Raw genomic sequence first — 14,769 nt, forward strand, 5'->3', positions numbered from 1 at the left:
AGAAGGAGAAGTTGAGGAGAGAGAAAGCATGTGTTTGTAAATAATATAATTTTTTTTTTTAACAAGTAGTTAAAACAATTAAAAAAATAAAATACTCTTATTATTTGATCAATCCATTAGAGAAGGAGTGTAGCAAAAATAACACTGCCACGTCAACCTTCAAATTTGAATTTGACACAAGCATTTTAACTACTCCATTGGAGATGCTCTTATACGCAAACTTGTTCGAGAAAAGACCCGTAGCTTTACTAACACTTGGCAAATATATTTTCTAGATTCTTCTCATCTCCTCTATGTGGTCTTTTACCCAACTTACCAAATCGGCTTCGCTACTCAAACTACTTAGGTAGGTATGGGTGATCAAGAGGGAAAAGGGTACACGAAGAGACTTACCTTCGGGTACGTTTACTTACTTGGAATGGGAGGGAAGGATTACGGGGTAAAAATATTCCTACGTTTACTAACACATAAATGAATCGGAATGATTCCGAATAAAAGTATTCCTGCGTTTACTAACACATGAAGGAATCGGAATGGATGTAGGTCCCACCTCTTTATAAGGAATTGATTCTTGAGTATTCAGGAATTTGATTACGAATGGGGGAGTGGGTTTATGAATCAACTCCTCCGGAATCAATACCGATTGCTTTCTTCTCCCATTTCAGTTGTCTCCGATTCATGATTATTGTTACTTTGCACGTCATATATCAGCTGTCACAGGCGATTGATTATGATATCCACCATCTTTTTTTCTACGGGTACACTTGATTTCCTTCTCCACCATCTTTTTTTCTACGGGTACACTTGATTTCCTTCTCCACACTTGATTTCCTTCTCCACCATCTTTCTTTCTACGGGTGCACTTGATTTCTTTCTCCACCATCTTTTTTTCTATGGGTGCACTTGATTTCCTTCTGGTCTAAAAACTTCTCCAACTCAAATTAACGGTACAATGGACATTAGAAAACATCGAAGCTAAGCTTAACTAAGGTCAAAAAACAAGCTAGAACGACAAGGTTAGAAGTTAATGACGTTGAGGAGTGCATGGGTACCGTGTTGTACCTAATTTGCTCAATCTCCATAAATTCCTTGTTTATATTCATTTGCGTCACCCTTCATGTGCATACAAATTAATATTCAGTTATTTGGTTAATATTATTGTTTTTACTCAACTGTTGCATGCATGGATTCATTGCATGCAGTGACGGAGCCACATAGGGCCATAGTGGGTCCCGTGATCCATTGACTTTTTCACTACAAATATATTATAGTTACCATGGATGGTTGATTGGGGCTATCTTATGCTACATGCTACTATAGTGGTTCATGGTTCAATTCTCTGTAACAGTGATGGTTATATTTTTTTCTTGTACTTTTTTTTTTGTGGTTAGTTAATTATGAGAGTTTTTTTATTAAGTAATTTTATATGTTTTTCTTTACTTAATATATTCATTTAAAAGAAAATTAAATATTGTTGCGACTTGTTAAATGATTGTTTAATTTAATTCATTGAGAAAAATATTTAACTAATATAGATAAGGAAATTATTTTGAAACGATTTTATTTTTTTTGTGGTTAGTTAATTATAAGAGTTTTTTATTAAATAATTTTATATATTTTTCTTTAATTAATACATTCATTTAAAAGAAAATTAAATATTGTTGCGACTTGTTAAATGATTGTTTAATTTAATCTATTGAGAAAAATATTTTACTAATATAGATAAGGAAATTGTTTTGAAACGATTTTCAAATATAAAATCACGTCGATGACAATAACCATTTTAATAGATAGAAATTTTATTTAGAGATTTTGTATGTTTTTGGTGTATACATCTGTGCCCCAGTTAACTTAAATTTCTGGCTCCGCCACTGATCGTATGCCTTGACTTGGCTCTAGCTCTCTATATAAGTGTGTGTCTTAAGCCATTGGAGTACAAAATCCTTGGCTCTATCAATCTCTTTCATCTTTTTATTTGGTGAGCAAGAATTTGGCTCCTAGGGCGCTTGTATTTCTGTGAAAAAGTGCTAGCTTTGGGTTCTTGAAATCAATTAATCATTATGGGGCATGGTAGAGTTGTTGCATGTGTTTTGGTGTTGTGGTGTTTTTTGAATGGTGTAGTCTCAGCCATTGACTATGAAGATGCACTTGGCAAATCTATATTGTTCTTCGAAGGCCAACGCTCCGGGAAGTTGCCGACCACCCAGCGAGTAATTTGGAGAGGAGACTCTGCACTTTCCGATGGCCAGCTTGAAGGAGTACGTACACACACGTACACACTCATATATGCTTCATGAACACTTGTATTAAATAATATGATCTTATTTATGTACGTTAACGTGGGTATGTGTTGTGCATGCAGGTAAATTTGACTGGAGGATACTATGATGCAGGCGACAACGTGAAATTCGTGTGGCCAATGGCATATAGTGTGACCTTGTTGAGTTGGAGTCTCATTGAGTACCAGCAGCAGATATCTTCAGCAAACCAGCTTGCATATCTCCAGAGAGCAATCCGCTGGGGCACAGACTTCATAATAAAAGCTCACCTTTCGCCCACCACCTTCTATACTCAGGTACTTGTGATTGTGTAATACAGTATCAGAGCATGTGTACTTGAAGGTAGTCAGAATTGTTACTCCAACGTACCTTCTTGTCAAAGGCGTAGCTACACACGGGCTCCGGTGGGCTATAGCCCACCTCAAATTTTGAAAAAACGTTAATTTTTAGCTTAATTTTAGTTTAAAAAATTAAATATTAAAAAGTAGCTCACTCCAAATTTCTAAACTTAGCCCATATATTAATTTTTTTTTTGGTTATATATATGTTTTGCTTGAAGTATTTTATTGTATTTTTTTTTTTCTATTCTGCTTTAAAAGGCATACTCACATCAAAATCTTGTTTTTTTTTTTTGTGTAAATTAGGTCAAAAGAAGAGTTGGTTGAAAATTATGATACAGATTCAATAATTAAAGATTTTCAGTTCTATTTAAGAGCGCATGATAAAATATGAATAGGTATGTTTTTTTTGTCTTAGACTTTTGTTATCGAAATTCTATCAAATGTTTTAATGTTGATTTTTTTTATCAGTTAGCTATTTGATTATTTGGTATGTATTTAATATATGGGATAAGACTATGGTATGTTAACCTTTCTCATACATCAACTATTTTTACCACTATGAGAACTCATTTTACCACTTTAAGGACTCATTTTTACCACTTGAGAATTCATGTGCTAACTAAGAAAATTTACCACTTTAAGGATTCATGTTACCACTTTGAGGACTAATATTATTATTTTGAGGACTCATTTTATGACTTTAAGGTAATTATGTGCATGTCATACATTAACACATTGTAGAATTTCCATAATATATGATGAGGTTTAATTTAGGAAGGAATAAAACATGTTACTTGTAAAAGTTAAAAAAGAATTTAAGCATTAATAAACTTTTATTAAAAAATATTTTTTTAGCCCACCTCATTTCAAAATCTTAGCTCCGCCATTGCTTCGTGTGGAGAGGTTGTATTTAGTGACTAGCCATTTGAGTGCCTTTTGGATATTATAGTATATACGTACGAACATATATAGACATCCCCAGCCGTGGTACAGCCAGAAATTTTATTATGGGGTTTAAAATTAGAATTAATTATACATGCTTGAAAAGAAAGAAAACAAGAAACAATGACCAAATTTTTAAAAAAAATCATATATATAGGGGTGGCTTGATTTCTAAGTAATTTACACTTTGAGAATTCTCTAATTCATAGGTAGGAGATGGAAATGTGGATCACCAGTGCTGGGAGCGTCCCGAAGATATGGACACATCACGAAAGCTCTACAAGATCACTTCGAGTTCTCCAGGCAGTGAGGCTGCAGCTGAGGCTGCTGCTGCCCTCGCTGCAGCCTCAATTGTCTTTAAGACAGTTGACTCCACCTATTCGGCAAAGCTCTCAAGTCATTCCCAATCTGTAAGAATCATATATCCTTTTAGCTCAATTTTCTCAACCAAGCTATATAAATAATACAATTTCTCCATATACAGCTGTTTGACTTGGCTGACAAGTATAGAGGGTCTTACCAAGTCTCTTGCCCTTTCTACTGCTCCTACTCTGGCTACCAGGTAAAAACTCAAAACAGCTACTTAAATTTTTAACAATGAATATATACTAAAATAGATTCAGTATGAACTTATGGTTCCGGAACTTGATATCTATATAAGGATGAGCTGTTATGGGCTGCGGCTTGGCTATACAAGGCAAGTGGAAACAGAAGCTATTTTAGTTATGTGGTAAACAACCAAGGATGGAGTCAGGCAATGTCTGAGTTCAGTTGGGATAACAAATTTGTTGGAGCTCAGACTTTACTAGCCAAGGTATGTACACTGCAATTATATAATGCCCTATTATCTTCGAATCAAAGATGAATATGTAAATTAATCATCTGGATTTTGTCACAGGAATACCATGCTGGAAAGACTAATTTGCTCAAGTACAAGACCAATGCGGAGTCATTTATATGTGCAGTGATGCCAGGGAGTAGCTCTACACAAGTTCAAAGAACACCCGGTATGATCATCTTACGGTATTAATGACCAAATAACTAAACTCTTAGTTAAAGGTTAATTTGAAGTTCTGGTTGCTCCGTTTGCAGGTGGACTTCTGTTTATTAGAGACAGTAGTAACTTGCAGTATGTTACAAGCTCTACCTTGGTGCTATTCATCTACTCAAAAACCATAAGTAGTACACAAACTGGTGGAGTTCAATGTGGCTCCACGTTTTTCTCTGCTGCGAAAATCAAAGCCTTTGCTAAAGCTCAGGTATTCGATTTTCTGGAAAATTTTACAAAAAACAATTTGATATGTTATGTTGTGAGACTGTCGATTGTAGACCTACGTGACAACTTTTTCATATATGATCAGGTGGACTACATCCTTGGAGCCAACCCCAAGCAGATGTCATACATGGTGGGTTTTGGTACTACATACCCAACAAAATTGCACCATAGAGGTTCATCCATCCCTTCAATCAAGACCCTCAACACCAAGGTGGACTGCAATGGTGGCTATACCTATTACAATTTTGGGAGTCCAAATCCAAATACTCATGTGGGTGCAATTGTTGGGGGTCCTGATGTGAATGACCAGTTCCAGAATGCAAGATCTGACTATTCTCATTCTGAACCTACAACTTATATCAATGCAGCTTTTGTGGGATCAGCAGCTGCTTTACTTGCTTAAAGGCAAAAGACACGGCCTTCTAATTGTTCCTACTTCAAGAACTCAGAATAATTCTAGTTCGTGTAAATTACTGAAACCGAGTAGTGTGACTAGTATAACTAAATAAAAATTTCTCATCCAAGTTATGTAATATGTCAAGTAGTAAGGTCCATGTATATTTATAACAGCTTAATAAAGGGTTACTGCTAGTTATACGTATTATATTAGAAATGCTAAAAGAGGGATGACGGGTAACTCACCCTACTTTAACAAGAATTTATGTGGCGAACTAGGACCCTTAGAAAAACCGTAAAAACAAAGAAGTGAAGCATATAGTTTGGTGTGGTGAAGTTTGTGTTCAACACATAGCTTTGATCGATTGAATAAAAATGCTTAGGATTTGTCTTTGATAAACCTAGTTATACACGTCAATGATACTTCATCAATCATAATATAAGAGGCGAACTCAAAATTCAAAATTTAGATTGTTTAAAATGTAATTTGAACTTCTTAAAACTAGAGCCTTATCTTCTTTTGTCTCATCCTATTGCTCTTTCGTAATTTATATATATATTTTTTCAAGAATAAATAGGTCTCAAATTATTGCCTACACTCTTTCTTGCTCTCTTGTATGTTGGATTTGGTTGGTAGAAGTGGTTACAAATTTGATTCTTCTTTGTATCTTGGAAGAAAAAAAAAATTCTCTTCTTTTGCCCAGAAAATAATTAGACTCTGAATATTATGACACCCCCCATCTTTGCTCAAAACCCAGAGCTTGATCTTTAGGAGTGTCCGTCACTCTACTGTTGCTGCCACATCCTCTCCAAGCTTTCAATGTCCACAAGTTTCTTTTTCTAATTCAGAGATAAAAAAATCTTTTTCTTAAAAAAAAAAAAAAAAAAAAAAAAAAAAAAAAGGGAAAAAGGAGGTTAGCTACAGTTACTGTTCTTGTTCCATAATTCATTCTATACGAAAAAGACTATGATCTTTGAAATAAATCTAGATCCTGTTTTACAGTTGCAGTATAAGCTACAGTTTCTCATCCTTTCTGCTGAAGCATCTCAGCAAACTATACAATAGAAAGTTTCCTATACCAAAACAATTTTGAGTACTCCTCTGCTTTCCCTTTTCTGACCCTACAAATATATGAATAAATGTACACCCACTTCATTGCCTAAGCAAATCTACGCTGCTGGGTAACCGTATTGTGTTGATGTTCTTTCTGCAACTGTGATGTTCTCACATATGGTATATAGAATAAGACACCTTTCCAACATGATTCAAACTGCAGAAGAGAAGGTGCTTGAAGTACTTGTGAGAAGAATGAGGTCCAGGCAGGTGAACTTAATTCTCATCGAGAAAACTCCCGCTAAAGAACTTGCTATGGTCAATGGCTGTCAAACTTGGTCTGTCCATGAAAACTTTGTCTAGCTTGTCCATTAGAATTGGCATGACACTTACAACTGGAAAGTGCCTAACTCATGGCCATGCCTCGTAAGATGTACTTTTCGTTCACCAACCCATTCTAGTCGATAAGATAGTTCGAGATTATGAATCAATAGTTTCAAATTGTCCGCCTGACTCAAACCTTTTGCATTCTCCTACCACCCAAAAAGAAAAAGGAATGATAAGCAGTTGTTCAGAAAATTTGGAGTGTGCCACATGGTCATGCAGATGTGATAAATGCCAACATGGGATTAAACATAAAAAATAAAATAAACTTTGTATGTATGCAGATATGTGGGAGAGTTACCTGGATATTGGCTTGCCCATCATGTCCCATAATGCTTGCCATTATGCTTGACCTCGTAGAATTAGGTGAGAATCCCTCCCAAGGGGGAACAAAGATTAATTTTGTGCACTGGACAGGAACTAAATTTCGACTCAGTTTCTCCCACCACACAGATCCCAATGACCACCATCTGATCATCAACCCATGCTCCGAAAAAGCAATCAACCCCTGCAATTGTATGTGTTACAACTAGAAAAGTGCACTCGAACAGAGTCCTGTTTATTGCATACCAAACAGTTCTAAATGGCTTTAACCGATTCTGTACGCTGTCTTCAGTACAAAGTTTTGAGTTGGGTTAATTAAGTGAAACTGCCAATGATCGTTTCGAATCACAATATTAGTATTCAATGAATAGATAAATAAAAACAGTTGGGTCATGACCTGAGGAGCCAGGTTTCCATACAGAGGGCACGTCAATTACGGCTAATTCTCATAATGACGTCTTATATTATCAAACAGTTCATTATGTTTCTAGCCAAAAAAAAAAATAGTTCATTATGTTTGAATGGTGCTATTGGTTGCAATCTGGCTACATAATATTGCTTTCGCTTTGGCAATCAATAAAACGTACCTCTCCATCTGGGGAGAAGTTCAAAGCTGAAATTGCAGTAACTAGTTTCATTTCTGAACTGGCCGCAAGCAAATTTGGAAGTCCGGGAGGTCCGCTTGCATCCAAAATTTTTATCTTCACAATACTACATTGAGAACAATACACAAATGTCAACAGCTAAGAAAATAGAGACAATAAGCAAATATATCAAATTTGGTCAAGTACTATTTCAAGAGATAAGCGCAAAGCCCAAAGAAGTATAAAATTTTGTTTAAACTATAACCAAGGACTTTAAAACATCTAATAGAATTTTCTGATCGATCTTTTTATTACCTTCATATGTCACAAAATAATATACAAAACACAGCACAACAGTGACCAATAGACCAACCCATACTAACTAAACTAGCAAAAAACAAGAGAAAGTCACCCTTTTCTTAAATTCTTTGAATACCTTTGCATGTCATACACCCGAATGCTAGCATTGTTTTTCTCTCCAATCACATCACCAACAGCCAACTTGGTCCATGTATCATTCAGCGCTACCATAGGGAATGCACGTGCAACTTCCTTTAAAGCAGACATTGAACTTTGAAAGCAAGTTTTGCGCATGACTGAGTTGCTAGGGTCGACAGTTAGTAATATGAAGTCAATAACCTGCAAGTCTGTCCAAATGTCAATAAAATAAAAGCCTGAGCATTAAACTAACTAAACTAGAAAGACAAAGGTCCAACTTAAGCTAATATCTGCTACTAAAACAGATCCCTCGTCTGCCATTTCCAGTTGCTTAAAATAGAAATCAAGCTTGCAAAACAAGGTTTGTTCATACGACACAATTTGCATGATGAAATGAAAAGACTAGCTCTTGAAAAAAGCTATTATGTTATCATAAATCATAAAGTAATTATGCACTTTCGATGATTTATAACAAAAACAAACCTATATAACTGGGAATAAACAGGAATGGATCATGACAATAATGACTAATAACAAAGGTTTAAGCGTCTAGAGATGAGACACATTATAAGCAAAATCCCCACTAGAAATCATACTTGCATGCTAAATACATCATAAAGAAACCATTCATCAATGGTACAACATAGGTAGATACTGTGAACTAGGTGTGTTTCATGATGTCTATAAGGTATATCCTTGCAATTTAACACTTTTTTTAAATTTTCTGTTCAAATTGAAGATGGACTCTCGCCCGCTAAGAACTGGCAATACGAACCTTATCTAGGTATTGAGCCAGGTGTCTTGGAGAACCACGCACAACCCTCATCAGAGTCATTAGAGATACTAAATGAACAGGTGAATCAGATGCAGTAGACCAGATTTGGCTTTCCATAACAGCTAAAAACCCTGGGACATCAGCCATAGCTAAACTTGGAAGAAGAACACCAACCAATGTGTCTCGAAGGCCAACTGGAACAGCCAAATTTTGTGCAGATGAATTGGCAGATGGGCCACTTACACACTCTATCTGGAAAAATATATCCCCAATCAGACGAAGTATTTCAGAACTGATGCATTCTTTCCATGTACTCTCCATACCTTCAGCAAGGAGCTCTGCAGCAGTTGAACTATATTTCTCATTCATGGCCATAACCAGCTTCATCAATGGATGAACTACTCGCATGGCAAGACATGGCTTTACAAGACTAGGGTACCAGATAGCCAATGCTGCTGCAACAATAATATGAGATGTCATCGCATCTTGGCTTGTCCCCCCAACACAAGAAATCCAATCTTGCATTTCAAATGATTCCAGCCATGCATGTATATTCGATTCTTCAGACTCAAAAGACAATAAGTTGGTAGATGCTTCTTCTATGTTTGAATTTACATGTTCAGTCTCTCCAGGACCACTTATAGAGCTCAGATTCAAGTGGCCATTAGCTTTTTGACTGCATAGGGGAAGCGGAATTGCTCGAGAAGCAGCACAGTGGAATAAAGAGCGTGCAGCCATACGTACATGTTCACTTTCGTCTTGCCAAAAACTCACCAAAAGCTGTAAAACACAGTAAGAATATAATATCAACATAAAATATGATGGGCTTAACTGTCAATCATAAATCCCTAAAATTACAATCTGGAAGTGCATATTGTGATGTTATTGCTGAACAATAAACAAGAAAATTTATCAAACATACAAAATCTGTTTATGGCCAGATAGCTAAGAGACCACATACTTGTACGCATTTAAGCCACGTGATGTGGCATTTAAACAAAGGCATTGCCCAAAAGACCACATGATTTTGAACCATGTTTTAAGGCCACATCATGTGTTTTAATTGTGGTATAAGAAAATGTGGTCTGTTTAGCATTGTCCTTACAAACCTTACTTCACTTTTTTACAACCAACACCTTTGCTAGTTTTATGAAAAGCCAAACAGCTAAAATTACGTGAACACCAAAAACGAAAAAATAAGAAAAGGAGAGAGGGAGAGGGAGAGAGAAAAAATAAGTGTTCAAAAAGACAAGAATTTTTTATTTTATTATTATTATTTTTTCAATCTTGGGCTGGGAATTGATATTCCAAGGTCTCCAATTTCGTTGATTCTACCCTCCTCTCAATGACTAATAAAATATCATGTGTACATAGGCCATTCCACAGTATGGTTTTCTTCAAAAACAGTGTATGTCAATAGTTTTGAAGAAACTGATTGCTCTGTCTCCTTTGTAAAACAACCAGTTGAACAGAGATTCTAAGCAGAAAAAGTAACCCAGAATTGGAGTTTAGAAATATATATTACTTAACAGAAGATGTCGGGTACTTTTAACTGATATCCGTAATGAATCTAGTCAACTAACATTATTTATACTAACCATCTAACATTATTTAAACTGGCCCCATACTTTAGACGTAATATAGACTAGGTAAGATTTTTGAATTATGTGATTGATTATCAAGTTAAGCAAATGACATGAGTAATTACTTCTTCATCACTGCTAAAATTACTCTGGACCACTACTCTGGCAAAAGAAAAGAGGGAGTGACTTCCAGCAAAAGTAGTTCTCCTTTACATTGCCCACCAGGGGAACAAGAGGAAATTTAAAGTAAAATGCATTGAAATTAATAATAAACCAAACCATAAGCACAAGATGCAACCTGAAGTAAAGGCGGCTTTATATCTGGAATTTTCTCTGCAAAGTTCCTAGTATAAAATGCTGCTAAAGTTCTGCAAAAAAAAAAAGAAGATCATACTAAGAAACACAAATACAGCTGGTGTGCATGATAATGGGAGAATCTAGAAAAAAAAATAATTATATATATATATATATATATATATATATATATATATATATATATATATATAATACACACGCACACACTATTACACTTCACATGCAAAAACATATTTTTGGGATCACCTGCTGGCATTTGAACTGGCATGCGACAAGCTAATCATGCGTTGGGCAAGAGACACCATTGTCAGTGACCTGATTGCACAAAACTCCGATGACATTCTCCAGAGCTGAAATGTTGTTCAATGTCTCAGAAAAAAATTAAAAAGAGCTAAACAAGAAAACATGTCTCAACAATCAGTGCAGATCCTTAAAAGTACCTCAAGAATAGCACTCAAATTAGGAAATGTCAACGTCAAAGACCCTTTGTCACCTTGAAAACCAGAAGCGAGAAAAAAATTATCTGGTCTCTTCAAATTTAGATCAGTTATAAGCAAGTTATCAAGCTCAGAATCTACATTCCACAAGTGCAAGAATCCCAAGCTAAATCGAAGTAAACATTCTTCAAGTGTTCTAATCCATTCAATCTCTTGAACAGTATCATTTGAGGTCGAATGCACACCAGAACCATTATCTACAGGCTTGTGCTGGGGACTTGGTGTCTCAAATCCCTGTCCCTTGCCACCATTATCCTCTTTCTTATCACGGCTATTTGGTATAAGGTCATCCTTCTGATAAGGAAACACTAATGATGCAAGGTCAAAACTGAGAGCAGCAATTCCAGGGAAAGGGCAAGAGCATGTGATTGGATGCTTGCGGCTCTGAATGGCCATTTGAGGGGCTGAAAATAATTTTTCAGAATCACCTTTACTGACTCTGGAAGTGTTGGACTCAGCAGTATCACCAGGCACCACATTTGATGAAGTGGCCAATTTGTCCGAACTATTGAAATGAGAGTGCGTAGAAGCCCCATCTTCAATTACTGGAAGAAGTAATGAAGAAACCGAGGTATTTCCATTCAATGCACTGCCAGAAATGGAATTCATGCTGATGCCTTGACAGAAATGGTCAAACATTGAATGAGATGCCGTCCCTCGAAGGACCCGCTCTCGAGCACCTGTCTTTACATCCCATATGTACAAAATATCAACGGTATCAGATGTTACTGAATGGTTTCGGCACAAGCATGCAATATAACCTCTTCCACTGTCCCATACAACTTTTGCAGGATAGCTGGGATGTCCAGGAAAAATTCTCTCTGCTCGCAAAGTCTCGAGAGAAGCAAGTGCTACACATGAGTCCTCCCCAACTGAGAGAAAACAGTCGCTCCAAGGACGGTAAGTACGAGCTGGGGGAAGAATTATTTGGCGAACTGGGCCCACATGCTGGTGCATTACTGTGATAAGATTCCCAGTGTCAAGATCCCATATGCGAACTGTGCAATCCATGCTTCCAGACACCAAAACCTGATTGAAACTCCATCCTTTGGCAACACCTACCATCCTGTGTGCTGCCAAGCAGAGCACAGCACCTGTGTGCCCCAAAAAGAGCTGTCTGGACATATATGACTTCGCCTCATGACGTGAACTTCCACCAAGAGAAGCCAGGCCCTCCAACAAATCAAACCGTACCATTTCTATTTCTCCACTAGAGAAGCCATACACAACAGCATAAGGAACAAAGAAAGTTTCTGAGATAACCATGGAAGAAGACACTATCCCTCGCTTATTAACTAAGCCAAGATTGTCATTTTCTGCATGTAAATTATTTAAACTTCCGGAGCTTGAAACAAAAGGGTGTGAGGAAGGCAGTTTGGTCTGCATAACCTCAGATTGATTACTTGGCATAGAATTTGCAGTCCAGTCAACAAAAGAACGGCCTACTCCAAGCAGTTTAAATGATAGGCAGAATTTACCATGGTCATCATGTTTCCAACATGTAGACCATATCGTGATGTGGGGTTTCCACTGCAAATGTTCTTCGCCAATTAAGCAAACTGATTCAATCCGAAGAATATAATGGCTCAACTGAATGAAGCTGACTGATAGTCTCACATCTAGGGGATAAGAGGAAGCAGGGATCTCACAAAGACGCTCACACTTGAAAGTATCTCTGACATAGGATATCAAGTAGACAATTGAAAGACCTGTGTTATTCCAAACAGCAAAAGTTCTTAAAAAGATTCCATGGGGTTCTTGGACTTCTAGGTCAGCAGCATCTTCAGTTTTAAGAAAGATCCCTCCCACAAAATGTGACCGAGTGGAGTTACTTTCTTTACAAACGAGATTATTGTCCACGAAAGAAATCTCTCCTATTGTAGTACCAGTAGGCAATAGCCTAAATATGCAGCGCCTTTTTAACACAAAGGCTATTACATTCTCACAGGTCGCTATTGACATTACCTGTCCTCCCTCACTTAATCCCTCAGCACAAACCGTGTTTTCCATCTGAGAACCTGTATGCGAACCAGTCCCTCCCTCCCTATCTTGGTACGGCTCCTTTGGTAGTGAAACCAACTGTAACCGACCAAATGAATCAGCCATAACTACAGAATGTTTCTCCTGAACCTCGGTCAACGAAACTACATCCATAAACTTCAATGACCCGATGGACAGGTTTCCATGAAAAATAGTTTGCACAATGCTAAGAGTATACGAATCAACAACAACCACAGTGCATTTGGAAGGCTTCTTATGCTGAGCCTCCCTATCAACTAAAACCTCACTCGACTCAACCGAATGGACAGTATCAACAAAACAGCACGCAACACACACGTACCGCGGATTCGAAGGCAACGTCCTGACCATGGAAGGACTGCCCACCCAAGGCGGCAACTTCCTCCTCCGCCGGCAATGCCCGCTGCTCCTACTCCACACACACAGCATGCCATCAACACAAGCACTTATCAACGCGCCGCAGCTGGAGTTCAGCTCAGCATTGCTCAAAGAGTCCCTCTTTTCACTCTCCGAAACCGCAAGGGGGTCGCAGATGGCCAGGTCGGCTATGGGCGCAGCATGGCCACACAACATAGCAATTGGCACAAGTTCCTACAAGAATTTATTTATACAAACGCATTCAAATTCAGCTAAGGAAGCAAGAAATTTACAGAGGCAAAGTTGGAGGGTAATTTTAACAGGGAGATGTGATGTGAGTGAAGAAGTGAAATTACCGAGGTGGAATGAGAGGAGTGGAGGTTCCACCAGATGAGGGAGCCATCGGATCCGCCGGTGTACAGAGTCGGGGGGTGGTGGAGGACTGCGGCGGCGGTGACTCGGTGAGAGGGAGGCGTTGCGGACCATATACACGCGACTGATCGGCACTTCATGGCTCAGTGAGTTGAAGCGAGTCGGATCACCATTCGAAACGTTCAGAGCGGTTGTTACTGTTGCGACGGACTAGAAGTGGTTGTAGACTTCAGCCCAGTGAGGCTCTGCCTCACTTTGATCGTTGTTAATAATCACATAACAAGCGACATGTCGTTGTGTTATTTTCTAATTACTGGCTCCTCTGTTTAGGAGCTTATTTTAAATGCTTCTGTTTTTTTTTTTTTTTTTGGCAAAGAAATGCTTCTGTTTATCTATGTGGTGCTTCCGCTGATCAAAAATTTCAACTGTATTTTGAAAAAAACACATTTTAAGTGTTTTATCAAGGTGGTAAAGTATTTTCATAACTTGGGCTAATAATTTTTAAATTTTCTGACTTCAGAAACTTATAATAATAGTTCTAATACTAAAAAATTATAGGACCTTCTGAAGTAACTTTTTCGGCAATGTACAATTCATCATGTTTACTGTGAAATGAACTTACGGATGGTCTTTCCAAGCTACTAATGTTGGGATACATTTTCTTGAATCTCCTCCACAAGTCACTAAAGTTTACCTTGATGATTTGTGTGCAGTTACAGGAAACAGAAATATCTCGGCTCTTAGTTAAGCTGTTTCTTTGTTGTTTCAGGATCTTTTCAGACCCCCATGTAACAAAAAATAATTACAGGACCTTGGCAAGAAAATCACGCAAA

At 37.4% G+C, this 14,769-nt stretch overlaps 2 protein-coding genes across 4 annotated transcripts; one reads left to right on the top strand and one right to left on the bottom strand.

The window, feature by feature from the left end:
* The first annotated feature begins 1,962 nt into the window (after positions 1-1,962).
* On the top strand, positions 1,963-5,371 carry LOC133706711 (endoglucanase 20-like). Its single transcript, XM_062132255.1, has 8 exons — positions 1,963-2,258; positions 2,363-2,575; positions 3,772-3,972; positions 4,047-4,124; positions 4,224-4,376; positions 4,461-4,569; positions 4,655-4,821; positions 4,924-5,371. Exons 1-8 carry the CDS (start codon positions 2,061-2,063, stop codon positions 5,239-5,241), a joined length of 1,437 nt encoding a protein of 478 aa, XP_061988239.1. The 5' UTR covers positions 1,963-2,060; the 3' UTR covers positions 5,242-5,371.
* A 794-nt stretch (positions 5,372-6,165) lies between these two features.
* LOC133742501 (uncharacterized) lies at positions 6,166-14,206 on the bottom strand. 3 transcript variants are annotated; one of them, XM_062170181.1, is made up of 9 exons: positions 13,921-14,204; positions 11,132-13,798; positions 10,938-11,041; positions 10,675-10,744; positions 8,794-9,573; positions 8,017-8,219; positions 7,584-7,707; positions 6,974-7,180; positions 6,166-6,821 (listed from the first exon to the last, which is right to left on the bottom strand). In XM_062170181.1, exons 1-9 carry the CDS (start codon positions 14,074-14,076, stop codon positions 6,678-6,680), a joined length of 4,455 nt encoding a protein of 1,484 aa, XP_062026165.1. In that variant the 5' UTR covers positions 14,077-14,204; the 3' UTR covers positions 6,166-6,677. The 3 variants fall into 3 exon arrangements, with proteins under 3 accessions (XP_062026165.1, XP_062026166.1, XP_062026167.1); XM_062170182.1 differs by lacking the exons at positions 6,166-6,821; positions 6,974-7,180; positions 7,584-7,707 and having other exon boundaries at positions 8,065-8,227; positions 13,921-14,206; XM_062170183.1 differs by lacking the exons at positions 6,166-6,821; positions 6,974-7,180; positions 7,584-7,707; positions 8,017-8,219 and having other exon boundaries at positions 8,800-9,045; positions 9,117-9,573; positions 13,921-14,206.
* Between the last annotated feature and the right edge of the window lie 563 nt (positions 14,207-14,769).

This window comes from Rosa rugosa, chromosome 4 (genome assembly GCF_958449725.1).
Source record: "Rosa rugosa chromosome 4, drRosRugo1.1, whole genome shotgun sequence".
Classification (NCBI taxonomy): Eukaryota; Viridiplantae; Streptophyta; class Magnoliopsida; order Rosales; family Rosaceae; genus Rosa; species Rosa rugosa.